This window comes from Diabrotica virgifera, chromosome 2 (assembly GCF_917563875.1).
Source record: "Diabrotica virgifera virgifera chromosome 2, PGI_DIABVI_V3a".
NCBI classification, from domain to species: Eukaryota; Metazoa; Arthropoda; class Insecta; order Coleoptera; family Chrysomelidae; genus Diabrotica; species Diabrotica virgifera.
In genome coordinates this window covers 107284498-107301104 of record NC_065444.1, presented here as the reverse complement: position 1 = coordinate 107301104, position 16607 = coordinate 107284498, and the positions used below count along the sequence as shown (strand labels likewise).

General features: G+C 34.5%; 1 protein-coding gene across 4 annotated transcripts in view; it reads right to left on the bottom strand.

The window, feature by feature from the left end:
• Positions 1-11457: 11457 nt before the first annotated feature.
• LOC114334693 (protein c-ets-2-B-like) overlaps positions 11458-16607 on the bottom strand; it is a 168443-nt gene continuing 163293 nt past the window's right edge. For all 4 annotated transcript variants that reach the window (XM_050643940.1, XM_050643941.1, XM_050643943.1 and 1 more), the window contains exons 7-8: positions 15275-15383; positions 11458-11773 (exon numbers count right to left, since the gene is read on the bottom strand). In XM_050643940.1, coding sequence (XP_050499897.1) covers positions 11526-11773; positions 15275-15383 — 357 coding nt within the window. In that variant the 3' untranslated portion in view covers positions 11458-11525. The remainder of the gene's footprint in view (positions 11774-15274; positions 15384-16607) is intronic.

Genomic DNA, 16607 nt, shown 5'->3' with positions numbered 1-16607 from the left:
ACTGCCATTGAATATAATAATTCTATCTTGTTTATTCTTTTTAGGGAAAGAATGAAACGATAAATTACTATTACGCTTTATCCAAGAATCACATTGAGGCACACAACAATAATAATTTGATTTTTTTGCCATAACTCAATTAAAACAAACACATTTTAAGCACGCAAATGTAAGGTTATGTATTAATGTCTATTTGAAAGGTTTGAAATAAATACGCGATGGCGCTGCAGTCTTAAACGAGATTGCCTTACGTAGCCTTACCCATGATACTATAAATAAAGAGATAGTATTTTCCCGTAGCTCAAATACGTCCGAGTACGCGCATTGATTACGTAACTGGAGACCGGAAGTTGAATTTGAATTCTTGTTAAAGTTAAATGGGATTTGTATGCATTATGTGATGAAATTATTCAATTAGCAAAATAACATTAAACTTCAATGTATTCGAAAAGAATTTAGTGTCGAGATTTCAGTCAAAATAACTGTCAAAGATAAAATATAAAATACAACCGCGAACAATTCAAAGTAATCGGACATTGCGAATGATTACGAACCATTACGAACTTGCCGGTCTCCAGTTACGTCACCACTTCCGGATGTGCAATATATTATCTTGTTATTTATAGTATCATGGCCTTACCTACCAAAAAGCCACGTTTTAGGTAGGAATAAATTCATACGTATTATACTTACCAAAGAGCCACGTTTCAGAAACGAATAAATTTATACGTATAATATACGTATTAAAATTTCGTATCAGTAACGTCATTTTTTGATAGATGTTACGTAACAATACAAAAAAACCTAAATTCAACGTTAAGGTAACGTTATCTTGCTAGCTGGGAGATTTTTAGTGTCACTAAAAGCTTTTAAGGAATTAAAAAAAATGCATTTCTTTTTTTAAAATTTCAAAAAATTTGTTTTACCCAATGTTTTGAAATATAAGCACTGTGAAACTTACAGATCATATACATAATAAACAAGTACAAACTAGGGGGTGATTTTCAAGATTCTTTTGCCAAAAAAAAGCAATCAACATTATTTTGAGCGTTACTTTTGATACTAGAAACTTGTTAAAAAAAAACAAAAATAAAGTTTTTTAACGCTTTAAAAAAGTTGTAGAATAGAATAGAATAGAAATATGCTTTATTGTCACTGAAAATACAAATTTTATGGACAAAGCTTAATTAAAGTCAGAAAAAATAAATAAATAATATCTAACTATAATAGAAATTGCAAAGCGAATATACAACAAAGTAAACTATTTATAGACATAGGAACTAATAAGTTTAAGCTGCTGCATGTGACACCCAAATATAGATAAGTTTGGTTACTTGTACATTACTGTAATTTCTTAGTTAGTCATTAAGAAACTCTTCTACTGAATAATATGGTCTTTTAGATAGATGAGCTTTTGTCATTTTACGGAACTTGGGGAAAGATGTTGCAGATTTGAGTTGTAAAGGAAGATGGTTGTATAGTTTTTTTGCGGAATATAATATAGATTTCTTTACTAACTCAGAGGACGGGATCGGTAAATAGACATCAAAATTTGAATTTCTCATGGAGTAGTCAATTAAGCAAACAGTTTCTAAAATATATAAAGATGTAAGGGTTAAAATGCCGTGATCTTTGAAGTAACTTCTGCAATGTGTTGTTCTTCTGAGGCCAAACAGATACCTTATTGCTCTTTTTTGTAATTTAAAAATAACATCTAATTGGGCAGCTGTACTAGAACCCCAAAAAGGAAGACCATATCGAAGATGAGACTCGAACAAAGAAAAATATGTTAGTTTAGAAGATGCTAAATTGAGTTCTTTCGAAACAGATCTTATAGCATAGCAGGCTGAGGCGAGTTTCTTACTTAACAAATCGATATGAAGGGACCATTTGAGGTTGCTGTCTAAAAAAATACCAAGAAATTTTACAGAGTCAACGGTAGAGATCTGGCTGTTATTAACAAGCAGGGGTTGAAGAGCACTTTTATAGGATAATGCTACTGTCTTATCCACGTTAAAAGAGAGTAAATTAGAGTCAGACCAGGTTTTTATCGTAAGCAAATCAGAAGTTATAGTTGCATGAAGAGATGCAATAGTTGAGTTGCTCCAAGTGATACTGGTATCATCAGCAAAAAGAAAAATTTTCCATCGATTTTTAAGTTAGTGATGTCATTTATAAAGATAAGGAACAGTAGAGGACCCAATACTGAACCTTGTGGTACTCCACATACAATGTTTTTGAGACTAGAGTCAGTATCATTTGCTCTAACTAGTTGTTTCCTATTATTCAAGTAAGATTGGAACCAATTCAAAGAAATACCTCGAATCCCATAGAAATTTAGTTTTTTAATCAAAATGTCCTGATTTACACAATCAAAAGCTTTGGCATAGTCACAGAAAACAGTGGCAGTATAAAGATTATTGTTTAGTGCTTGGTAAACCTCATGAAGCACAGAAAACAAGGCATCAGTGATACATTTATTAGTTAAAAAGCCGAACTGATTTTAGGATAAGATGTTGTTATCAATGAGAAAGGACATAAGACGGGTTTTTATGAGTCTCTCAATAATTTTTGAAAGTACCGGTAGTAAGGCAATAGGGTCTATAGTTGCAAGCATTAGATTTTTCACCACCCTTATGAAGAGGAATAATAATGGCTATCTTTAGGCACTCTGGGAATTTGCCTCTTTCAAAGGAATCATTAATTAGTGAGACGAGGATTTCCAACACATTTTCTGTGAGATTTGAGAAGATTTTTATGGATAGTCCATCAGTACTACAGGATGATTTGCTTTTGATACTATTGATAGTTTGGATCAGTTCAGATATATCGTTTGGTCTTAAAAAGAATGAATTCGAGAACAATCCTGAATTGGGGAGATAGGAAATGGGATCTTTTTGTGGCAAAATAGTAGAAGTTATATTTTTACTCACAGTAACGAAATATTTGTTTAGATTTTCCGGGTCTGGAAGGGCAAATGTTTGAACTGCGTGAGTTCTATTTCGAAGATCGGTTATTATGGACCAAGTTTCTTTTGCAACACTTTTAGAGCTTTCCATACGATTTTGATAGTAGGCTTTTTTAGCTGATTTGATGAGTTTTAGATAGGTTACCCTGTACTTGGTGATATATTGAGTGACAGAGACGTTGGTAGCAAATTTCTTGATATACAATAGTGATCGCATATTTTTGGCTGATATGCGGATACCTTTGGTAGCCCAGGGTTTGTGATGTTTTGGCTTAATTGAAATTAAAGGAAATGCCTTATTGAAGATAGAGACAAGCTTTTCTATAAAATCGTTGAAATTATAGTCCACGTCCGCAGAAGGAAAATGCCACTCAGAAGTTAAGCATAAATTCTGAAATTTATGAAAATTCCGAGCGGAAAAATCCTACCTAAACGTCGGGTTTTCGGGGAGGGTTTGCTGAAGATGTTAAACTTCGTAAATACTGCTTCATGATCTGATAATCCCGCATTAATAATTGTAGAGCAGACATCAAGGGGTGAGAAATCTGAGACAATATAGTCAATTATGGTAGATGAAGTTTTTGTAATCCTTGTAGGAGAATTAACGTGCATTGAGAGACCATATGATTCAAATATGTTGACCAAGGACATTTGGGTAGCACAAGCAGCATCATAATTAATGTTGAAGTCCCCGCATAGAATTTTTCTGCTTCTATGAGGCAAGTCATCTAACAAATTTAGCAGGTTCTGAAAAAATAGTTCCACAGGGGAGTCAGGTGATCTATAGATGCAAATAATGTAAAGATTAAGATTTTTATTGTAAACTAGGGAAAACTCAAAGAAGGCTTCATTTAACAGAAAATCATATTTTGTAATCAGAGAAAAATCATTATTTCTAGCAAGAATTAGGGTGCCCCCATGAGCTGAACTTGGACGATCATACCTAGCAATTGTGGTATATTTTTCTACAAAAAAAGGCTCGTTGACTTCAAGCCAGTGCTCTGTAACCGCAACTATCGGGGGAAATCCTAATTCTTCCAGAAACAAAAATAATTGGTCAGTTTTATTTCTTATAGAACGAATATTAATCAGAACCATACTAAAGTTGTCATCACTAAAATTATTCGAGGTTTCTAGTTCCTCAGAACACGTCGTGTTATTTAAAAATTTCGTCTTGGAGAGCTAGTAGAATAATAATTTCGGTGACATTCCCTTGATTTTTGTAGATGCATGATTCTTTCTGAACTTAGAAAGGACCTATAAGCAACAAGATCAGCTTCCACCTCAGCTGGACCAATTCCATAGGCATCATTAAATTCTAGAAGAATTTTTCTTAGTTCCTCAGTCTTGGTAGGTAGTCCTTCGGAAGCCAAAAATAGTTTCACACTGGTGTTGGTGATAAGTTTTCAACAAAAAGTGCTTCATTTTTTGGTTATTTACGTTGGAATATTTGATTTGGAATTTGTCGAATAAGAATGTACTTTTCATTTGCTCCAGCTGTCGTTATACTGGGTCGACATACTTCATACATACACCATTTTTTTTTTACTTTTGCATACGCTATATTTTTTCGATAAAAAACTTAATTTTTGAGTTATTTGCGAAAAACCGTCTCAAAATGTGTTTTTTTTTGTTGAAAAATGAACATATTCACTCGCAAATAACCTAAAAAGTATTGATTTATTGAAAAAGCTCTATAGAACAAAAGTTACTTAGAATTAATCAGATTATCCATTTCCGCACTTATTTTGAATGTATGTTTTTTCACCCCCGAAGGGTGGCACTCATACCTAGGGCAAAATCACATATCGACACAATATTTTTATTCAGCTTTTTTCATTGGGTTCATTAGCTATGGACTATTAATGAGAAGTTGTTGCGAAATGTCGGTTAAAAGACTTGTATACAGACTTGTATACTAAATGGTCAGATAGATTTGATGTTGTTAAAACAGTACAAATGTTATATAGGAAAATGAATAAGTATTAAATAGCTAAACATACTGGAACATGAAGTAAAAACCACTTCTATGTAAAAGGTATATTTACTAAAAATTTTTAGAATCCCAATGGATTCAATAAAATGAGTTCATCAGAACGTTTTCAAACCTATCGGTCCATCATCAGTGAATTTGAATACTTGCAAAATAGCCCCAGAACCAAACAATGGTTGTGATTATAAATAAATCTACATTATGTTGAAATAAATTTAAAATGGCTAAACGCCGATGTTCAGGGATTAAACCTCTGGGAACATGGTGAAACTCTACCCGAGGACCCAATATGACTACTAAAGTAGTCATCGTTGACCGAAGATGGTTGATTGGGTCCTCGGGTAGAGTTTCACCATGTTCCCAGAGGTTTAATCCCTGAACATCGGCGTTTAGCCATTTTAAATTTATTTCAACATAATGTAGATTTATTTATAATCACAACCATTGTTTGGTTCTGGGGCTATTTTGCAAGTATTCAAATTCACTGATGATGGACCGATAGGTTTGAAAACGTTCTGATGAACTCATTTTATTGAATCCATTGGGATTCTAAAAATTTTTAGTAAATATACCTTTTACATAGAAGTGGTTTTTACTTCATGTTCCAGTTTGTTTAACTATAAGGTTTACAGCCAATCCAGGGAACTACCCCTTTTTAGTTTATTAAATAGCTCTTTTAACCATTATGTGGTACAAAATTTTAGAACGTTTTAGTGCTGCTAGTAAACATTAAAAGGTCCAACTATTTTATCAGATACAGTTATTTTACTTAAATCTTTAGCAAAGTAACAGAAGTAAAAAAAGAAAAATGATCTTTTTACATTGTAGTAATTTATTTTTGGACTAACTGCTTCCCAAAACAACATAAATATCTGTAAATTTGTTTAAGTAAATGGTCGTTATAAAGGGGCCTACTTCTAATGGCCGCCTAGGGCCCCATGATGCCTTAAACCGTACCTGTCTATACGAAAGGATCTTTTATATTACCAAGTTATTTAATTATTGATGAACAATTACTTATCTAAAATTTTAGTTCAAAATTAAAAATTTTGTTGAAAATTCCACACCTGTAATTTTGAACCAATCAAAATACGTTATTTTGACAGATCACCATGGCAACGGAGGTATTTTATCGGAAATTTTTTGCTCGTGGGGTACCCAACAGCGAATTATAGTGGAAATTTTTTGACGTTTACAATAACAGAACATTTTTGACAGACTGGTTTTTATTTGTTTACATAATTTAGTTTTGATTCATTTTCTATCACTTGTAGTTACTCAAAACTTATGTAAAATTGAAGAATATACTATTTTCTATCTTGAAATGGTATTCCCATGTAACTACAATGAGTAGAAATTACGAATTTGAAAGCCTAAATAATTGCTGACAAAGCTATGGCGAGATATTAATCTGTTCATGCAGCTTTGGATTTTCAAATGCAAATTTGGTGTGGAATTTTCTTACCGAATACCACGCGAAGTCAAATTAATATCCGGAAATTTTTTTTGATCATGAATATTTTTAGAAAATTTCCCTCGTCTGCGACTCGGGAAATTTTCAAAATATTCATGATCTCAAAAAAATTTCCGGAAATAATTTGACCTCTAGTGGTATTACTAGTGAAAATTCCACACCTGTAATTTTGAACCAATCAAAATACGTTATTTTGACAGATCACCATGGCAACGGAGGTATTTTATCGGAAATTTTTTGCTCGTGGGGTACCCAACAGCGAATTATAGTGGAAATTTTTTGACGTTTACAATAACAGAACATTTTTGACAGACTGGTTTTTATTTGTTTACATAATTTAGTTTTGATTCATTTTCTATCACTTGTAGTTACTCAAAACTTATGTAAAATTGAAGAATATACTATTTTCTATCTTGAAATGGTATTCCCATGCAACTACAATGAGTAGAAATTACGAATTTGAAAGCCTAAATAATTGCTGACAAAGCTATGGCGCGCTATTAATCTGTTCATGCAGCTTTGGATTTTCAAATGCAAATTTGGTGTGGAATTTTCTTACCGAATACCACGCGAAGTCAAATTAATATCCGGAAATTTTTTTTGATCATGAATATTTTTAAAAAATTTCCCTCGTCTGCGACTCGGGAAATTTTCAAAATATTCATGATCTCAAAAAAATTTCCGGAAATAATTTGACCTCTAGTGGTATTACTAGTGAAAAAACCTGCATTTTCCGGGGAAAATTTTCGTCAAAGTAAATCGGGAAAAACACGTCTCTATGCAGAATTTAATTACGGTGAATTTTTATTTGGGTGTTTTTGGTGTAAAGTCAAAATCTTTGGAGTTATAGAGCAAAAAATTGAAAATGCACGATTTTTGGGTGCCATTTTGTTTATAAAAAAAGTAGCACACTATCTGCGGACTTTGCATACCTATATTATTAATATATACAATCATAAGATTCAATTCCAGTAATAAAATTGCTGGTAAATAACTTTTCCTTGTATTTAGATAATTAGCCCAGAATATATTGTTAGCCGATGATATAGTAGATCCCAAACCCTTTTTTCGTGCGTCATTACTTTTGACGTCATATAGGATTTTAAGCTGCTAACTGCTTACTGCTTACAAACGAAGACCTTCAGTTGCCTCTCAGATTGAGGGCTCTAAGATGCTACATATTTTCTATATTGCTATACGGAATGGAAGCTTGGACATTGAAGAGACAACACATAAGAAGAATAGAAGCGTTCGAAATGTGGTGTTACAGAAGAATATTGAAAATTCAGTGGGTTCAAAGGATTGCCAATGTTGAAATGCTGCGACGTTTAAATAAGGAGTTAGAAATTATGAAAAGTATAAAAACTAGAAAACTGGAATATTTGGGTCACATTACCAGAGGAGAAAAATATGAGTTGCTGAGAATTATTATGCAGGGAAGGATCTAGTGAAAAAGAAGCATAGGAAGAAGACGCATCTCCTGGCTGAGGAACCTTAGAGAATGGTTTAACTGTAGTTCATTACAACTATTCAGAGCAGGAGCCAACAAAGTGACCATACGCTCTGAGCTTCGCTGGTGGCGCTCCTAGCGGATTACTGGAATTATCTTTCACCGGTAATTTTTAAATTTATTATTTAATTGTTATCGCTTAACATTTACAACGCAAAAAATTAATCAAATTGTAATCGATTTTTTTAAGATTTTGCTAATCATTTTGACGTTCTATAGGGCTTTTCATTCACAGTCATTTGTTTCGAGCTTCTGTCATGTGTCACATAATATTAATATATCTACGTCATACGTTATTGGTATATACCATGATGCAAACCAAACACGTATGACGTAGATATATTAATATTATGTGACACATGACAGAAGCTCGAAACAAATGACAATCGATGAAAAGCCCTATTGATAAAATATGAATTTCCTACTTCGGATACTTTCACAATTATCGTGTAGATGGCGCTAAGATTTTTAGATTAAATTATAATTACATATTACGGAACATTAAAAAAACTTAAATTCAGTATTTAAAACGTAAGTATATTTAAGGTAAAAATATATACCACAGCTTTGACCAACTAATATTTTTTATAATTAATGTTTTTAATTTTAATTTTAGGGACCGCAGACGTTCGGAAACAATTAGCGTCTCTTTGCAAAGGCAATGACGTCGACTTTGCAAAGTAACAAGACACTTACTCAACACACACACTACATATTACTCCCCTGACTTAGCGATAAGTTATACAATTACGTGGCTAAAGGTTCTAGTTCTAAACCAAAGCCAAAATCAGAGAAAAAAAAAATTAATTTTACATTAATCACTTTGACATTTATGTCAAATTTCCGGTAAACGTTTACTTTCCACTACTGGCGTATGATGTCCAACCTCCGATAGGAGAGTGAACTTTAAGAAGAAGAAGAAGAAGAAGGATTTTAAGAATGTCGCAAATCATTAAATGACATTTTAGTTAAATCTTACACTGACAGTTGTCAGAATATTTATATTTATATAAACATTAATATTTATACAAATATTTGCCAGAATATTAATATTTAAAATAGTTTAATGTAAAATTAAATAAATAATATCAAATTTTAGTATACAATGCCGAATATACCAATGACATAAAATATTTATATTTACGTCAAGGTATATATTAACATAGAGGGAGCTTACCTTCCGCGCTTCCTGACGACAAGATCTCAGAGACTGGTTTGCTGCATCTCCTTCTAACACATTGTATCGAGAATCTATAATGACATTCAGTGTGAATATAGGCACGGAAGAGGAGGACAACTGTAGCAGCTTTACTATGCGTAAGAGTGAAACAGCACTAATCCAAATAAAAAAGATAGTGTCGTCACTTCGCTCTGAATGACACTCTCTCTATGCTAATATTTAACTCTATGATTTACGTAGGTAGTTAACAAATTTCTAACCTAGAAATTTCAATTGTCATTTTACCATTATGATCGATTATTTTTGTGTCAGATTATCTTACTCGCCTCATTGATTGGTTCTCTATACATAGGAATACATCAAGGAATACATCATTTTCTAAGTTCAATGACATAATCACTGAGGTATGTTTTTTTCTGCCGCTTACAACTGTAATGCGTTAGAGAGAATTCGATAATCTGTGACGCACTGAAAAAAGGGTTTGGGACGGGCTATAGCTCTACGAGCCTTTGTCCATTATCGTTTGAGATATATCGTGGAGGTTGTGTTGTCCTATTGTCGGTCTAAGGTTAGGTTCTTTGCCAATTCTTGCGTTGAAGTCCCCACATATTATCTGCATGCCTTGTTTGGGGATTTTCTCAAGCGTCTTTTCGAGTTGTTCACAGAAGTCATCTTTAATATGTTCGTCTTTATCTTCCGTCGGAGCATGTGCGGATATTATTGAGATATTGTACCATTTTCCTTTCAGTCTAATATAACAAAGTCTCTCACTAATGAGCGTAAAATTTATAACACTGTTCGGGTATTCTTCTCGGACCACGAAACCTGTGCCGAATTCGTGTTTTCCTGTCTTGTTTCCACTGTAGAAAATGACCGCCTTGTTATTTTTATGCTTCCAGTGGCCAGCCGCCTAAGTTCTTGTTTTGCCGTATAATGTCCATTACTACTTTTTCTAATTGTTTTATTACATGTATAGATGCTCTCGTCCGGTACCAACTTAGAATGTTCCATGTTCCAACATTCAAAATCCTTGTCCATTGCTATTGTCGTTATCTTTAATATGTATCTGTTCGATTCCAACCAAGGCACATTTGCAGTTTTCATAACAGGCTGTTGTTTACAAGGGCAGGTTGTTGGCCTTCCGCTTAACCCTCCTCCTTTATCCTGGATTGGGACCGGCAAGAAAGACTGTTAAGCTACTCGATCTAACAACCAGTAATTTCAGGCAGAGTAGATTATAAATGTTATCCATCCATCCATCCATTCAATGGCACTACAGCCCAAATCGAGCCTTGGCCTCGTTCAACAAGCTTCTCCAATCATTTCTATGTACCGCTGTTCTTTTCCATGAACGTGTTCCCAGGTAGTTCCTGGCATCCTCATCGACTTCGTCTTCCCATCTCTTTTTAGGTCTTCCAACAGCTCTTTTTCCCTGCATTCTTGCATTTAGCAATTTTCTGGGGATTCTATTCTCATGCATGCAGACCACGTGCCCTGCTCACCGTAATCTCTGCAGTTTAGTGTATTGTGCTAGAGTTGGCTCGCTATGTTGCTCGTATATTTCTCTATTATACCTAATTCGCCAGTTGTTATTTTCACTTATTGGGCCCAGTATCCTACGTAATATTTTTCTTTCAAACACATCTAATGCATTGGCAGATCTCTGTGTCACCACCCATGTTTCACAGCCATAACTTACTATGGGCCTGATTATTGTTTTATAGACCCGGAGTTTTGTTTTCCGGTGTACGTCTCGCGATTTGAATATGTGGCCCATCGCGAAATAGGCTTTATTTGCCAGCACAAGCCTTCTATTTATTTCCAGTTCTTCTTCATTGCTTGCGACCAGATCCATTCCTAGGTACGTGAATCTATTCACTTGTTCTATTACTATTCAATCTATTCACAGATTATAAATTTTATATGAAAATGTAATTATGAGCAGCGTTTGTTGTTGTTGTTAGCCTCCTATATCTCAGGGATTTTTCGCACCCTCTGCCTGCTATCCTCGAATCCTACTGCTACTTTAGTTGGAAACAAGCTATCTGCCCGGGACTGAGGGCCCTTTTCTTGAATGTCTGTTCACACTGAGGGAGTTTTGTTATCTAAACACCACGCTTGTCAGGTGGCTTGGTGAGATGATTTGGAAAATTGTGTTTGGAGTACTCCAGTACAGGAGTGGAGAGAGAATTAAGGGTTGCATATGGCAGGGTGGGTCGCATCCCTGAAGCAAGTCTGTGGTATTGTGGAAGAGTACCTACCCGCTACCATCCTTAACCACAATTATTAAAAATTCAGTCATTATTTTAAACTTTAATACTATACAGCATGCGACATTTTTTATCTTATTCTATACAAATTATGATTAAATTGTACATATTTGTCAATTAAAGTAAATACCTATGTAAAACGAGTATGTTTAGATTCTTGTAAGTATGGATGTAAATGTTGATAAGAGTGTGCAATACCACAGTTGTAGAAGTTGAGCATATCTGAGTACGCAAGATGGTGCTGAGATTCAGATTTTATGTTTGAGGTGTCTGATCTTACTGCTGATTGAAACTTAAGGGTGCCATCTGAGTTGCTTCCATATGCCATACTGAATAAGGCTTCCGGGTCGCAAACAAATTTATAAACGTACCTTTCACCTAAAAAATAAATTTTATTACAATATATTTTGATGAAATACTTTACTATATATATAAAGGGTTGTCTACAGCTAATGCCATTTCCCTTCCGTCAGCCAGGACTTCCATTTTTTTTCGATCTTCCCAGTCTCCGCCTTCCAATCCTTTCTTAGACATGGCTTCGTCGACTTCATTTTTCCAAGATCTTCTCGGTCGTCCTCTTCTTCTCGTTCCTCTTGGGCTCCATTCTGCAACCTTGTTTATCCAAGTGTTTTCTGCTCTGCGTACGTGGCCGTACCATTTCAGTCTTCTCTCGTCTATATATTGCAGGGCATCTTTTTCCACTTGCATTCTTCTCCTTATCTCCTCATTTGTTATTCTGTATCTTCTGGTGAGACCACAGCATCTTCTCCAGTATTCCATTTCGGTTGCCAGAATGCTTTTTTGGGTTTTTTTGTTTATGACCCAAATTTCTGCGGCATATGTCATGATGCTTCTTACTATTGTTTGGTATATCATTCTTTTTGTTTTTCCCTTGATGTTCTTATTCCAGATTACATTATGGAGTTGTCTGATGCAAGATCTTGTTCGTCCCAATCTACTTTTTATTTCTGCTTCTGTTGTTCCGTTTTTCGACATTATAAAGCCCAAATATTTAAAATTCTTCGTTCCTTTTATTTCAACTTGTTCTTCTACTTCTAAGTTTTTTACGTCTTCTTCCGATATTACTAAGTATTCCGTTTTCTTCATATTTATTTCCAGGCCCACCTTTTTGTATTCCTCTTTTAGTTTTCTTACCATGTAACTGATATCCTCTTCATCTTGAGCCATCACCACCTAATCGTCTGCGAAACACAATGTGTAGAGATAATCGTTCCTTATGGGTATTCCCATACCCCTACACTTTGTCATCCAAGTTGTTAGTGCGTGTTCTAAAAATATTTTAAATAGAGTCGGTGACGTTGGGCATCCCTGTAGTAATCCTTTGTTGTTTTGAAGTTAGCAACTACCTTGTTTCCGATTTTTATATTTACTTCATTTCCACTGTACATGTTTTTGATTGCTTGTGTTAGGTTAGGTGGTATCCCTATTTTAGTCATTGCTTTGTATATTTCTTTCCTTGGCACGGTGTCGTATGCCTTCCTAAGGTCTATAAACGCCATGTGTACATCTTTGTTCTTAGCTTTTTTTTCTCTATTGTCTGTTGTATTGTATGGATATGATCTAGACAAGATTTCCCTGCTGTGAAACCTGCTTGTTCTTCTCAGATTTTACCTTCTATATTTTTCTCTATTTTGTTCCTGAGGATCCTGCCTTACAGTCTTCCCATTGTAGCGATGACGCTTATCCCCCTGTAATTTTTGCAATCTTTTCTGTTACCTTTTTTGTATATCGATGTTATGTAGGCTTCGTGCCATTGTTTAGGGATGTCCTCTCCATTTATTGCTCTTTCCATGATTCGGCATATCATTCTTCTTAATTTCTCTGTTCCGTATTTGATTAGTTCCGCCACAATTCCTCCTGGTCCTCCAGCTTTATTGTTCTTCATGGAATTTATTGCTTGTTTCATCTCTTTGTCTGTTATGACTATTTTTTCTTCCTCTGTGGTCATTATTTTTTGTTCGTCTCCATCGATGCTGAATTCTGGTCTTTGCTCTATCAGTAGATTTTTATAGTGGTTCTCCCACTCGTCGTCTGGTATGTATTGTATAAAAGTTTTCTCTTTCCTGTTAGTTCGTAATGATTTCACAATTTTCCAGGCTTCTGAACTTCTTGTTCCTCCCATATTCTGTTCTATACTTCTACATGACCTTTCCCATTGTTCATTTTTTTCTTTCGTTGTCATAGCCCTAACTTCTCTGTTCTTATCTCTATATTTACGGAGGTCTTGTGGATATTTTGTGCTTAGGTATGTATGGTATAGTTCTTTTTTTTTCTTTTATTTTCTCTAAGGTGTCTTCGTGGAATTCCCATTTGTAATTTTTATCTCTTGTATTTTCTATTTCTCCTAGCGCTTCCAGACCTGCTTGTATTATGCTTTCTCTCATGTGTTCGTATGTACTGTTGATATTCTCCTCAAAACGAAATTCCACTAGCTTCTGATCTAATCTTCTTTGGTACAAGTTTCTTATGAAGTCGTCCTGAAGTAAGTGTATCTTCAGTCTTTTTTCTGTTGGTAATTCTTTAGGTGGTTCTTGGTTACTCTGTGCACTTTGGTGTACCCATGGTAGTCCTAATCTTGCTATCAGTAGTCTATGGTCGCTGCCGCATTCTGCTCCTCTTTGTACTCTTACGTCTCTTATTCGCATTGTAGTTTCTTTCTTCAGTATGACGTAATCTATTATCGACTTAAGGTTTCTTGTTTCTTGAGTCCATGTGTACTTGTGAATGTCTTTATGTTCAAAAAAGCCGTTGGTGATTCTGAGGTCGTTCATCTCACATAGTTCTGTAAGTCTGTAATACTTTACTACAATATATAAATTTTGATATTTGCTAAAGCATTTGACAGAGTAAGACTTAATAGATCTAATCCATCTTCTGCATAATAGAGAAGTTCCTCTAAATATTATAAAAACTAATAAAAACTATAAACACCTCTACCAAAACAACAAAATAGAAGTCAGAATAGATGGACAACTTACAGAAGCTATAGACATAGGTAGCGAAATAAGAAGAGACTCATTGAGCCCTATGCTCCTCAATTTAATCATTGAAGAAATCAGCAAAAATGTCAACAATGGATGAGGATACAGAATCAGAAACAAAGAAGTAAAAATACTCTATTACGCAGACGACGCAACATTGATAGCCCAAGATGAAGATAGTCTGCAAAAACTAGTCTAAAGATTTAACGTAGAACAAAACAATTTAATGTGACAATTGCATCTCAGAAAACTAAAACAATAGTAAATCGGCAAAGCACTAATCAACAACAAGTACAAATCTTTTTAGAGCAGCAGTGTGCGAAGTATAGATTGCCATGATGGTCGCCAACATCCGAAACGGATATTTAGTACAAGAAGAAGATAGTACCAATCAGATGTAAAATAGAAATTTATGTAATATTGAACAAGTAATGGGAAAAAATACCTTGGATTTACAGTGTCCAGCTATGGAGACCTGGACAAAGAAGTGAGAGATCAAGTACAAAAAGCTAATATACAGAGATACAGCTGATACACTCATGAAGTCAAGAATTTACAAAGCGAGTGTAACACCAATAATGACATATTATACATCAGAAACACCGCCAATGAACAATCATAATTGCTTAAAAAGAGGAAGAAGAAGAAGAACATTAATATGCAAGATACATGATAAAATATGCGTTTATATAAATGTTAATTTGATTGCTTGTAAAGGTTTGTTAAGGCTTTCTAATGATAAAAAACAATAGTTTCTTGATGTTTTTGATAGGTATCTTTTACTAATGTCTAAACAAATCTTCAAGCTATGCCTATGCAAATTTAGGAAATCTTTCAAACAATATGCCTTTTTTACTAATAATATTCTTTAAAATACCTGCTACTTTTTGCATTATTCCTTTTTCATAATAATATCGCAACGACCTGCTTAATTTATCATAATTCATGGCTGGTCTATTTTTTTGTGCTCCCCAACGCCTGGCTACCTAAAATGAATGTACACATTATAAAATTTATGCAACTACCTATGCAGTCGAACCCACTTATTAGAGTACCGGTTATAGGAATATCCCGGTTTATGGAATATAAATTCGAGGTCCCGAAATGTTTCCATTTACCCTTTAATAAATTTATCCGTCTATTGGAATATGGTTTAGTAACCTAATGCTGCTTTTTAGAATAATTTTTTCAGGTCAACAAATAAATCTTTACGTACAATTTTCTAAAAATTTTAAATTTGCATGATTTAATGGTTTGTCGGTAAGAGCTTCAAAAGCCAGGACCTCAATTTTTGACCCTTCGCTTCGTTATCGAACGTATTCGCTTCGTATCTGTTTATTATACGAAGTGAATATGTTCGATAACGAAGCGAAGGGTCAAAATTCAAGGTCCTGCTGTTTTGTATATTATTACGGTTGGTCAGGTACCTAATAAACACTTTATTGCTGTTATGAGTAAACGCTCCTTTCCCACAGAAAATTCAATTGTATGCCGACAAGGTCATAAAATAATTTCATTTGTCTACAAATTTCTATAGGTACATTGCCACACACTTGGGTATTTTTAGAAACAGCATTTTTCTAAAGATTATTTATTATCAATAGTTGATCATTTGTTCGGAAGTCTTTTCTAAAACCCAATTCCAATTTATTGTCTAATAAGACTAAGTTTTCACTGTAATGGCATATAAAACAACATAATGCTATTGTACACCCCACCAGAATGAAAACAATGGGAACCTTCTCTGGCTACACCTCCGAGGCTTCTACAATATGCAAGCCATACGGATGCTGAGACTAAGGAAGATGAGGGAATTCTACAATTTAGAATTCACGTCCCATCTGCTCAGCGCGGTAAAGTTCCAACGAGAATGGTTCCCTTCGTACTTCAATCAGAGTAAATGTAAATCAAAAATGAATAACCATTTTCAATTTCGTTGCAAAACGAAAATACAGCCGAACCATATTCTAGTCCAATCAGAGAGAACATCAAGCACCTCTACCGGTTTCGAAACTTATTAGTCTCTCATCAGGAGGCACATATGCTGCTCTCCCTGATCCAACCAAAACAAAATCCCAGCGTGCAGTCCCGGATTGCAACGAACGAAATGGCATAGATGCCCTAGCGGCAACTGCTACAACAAGACTAAGTTTCCCATTGGGTTCCATTGTTTCCCATTGTTCCCATTGTTTTCATTCTGGTGGGGTGTA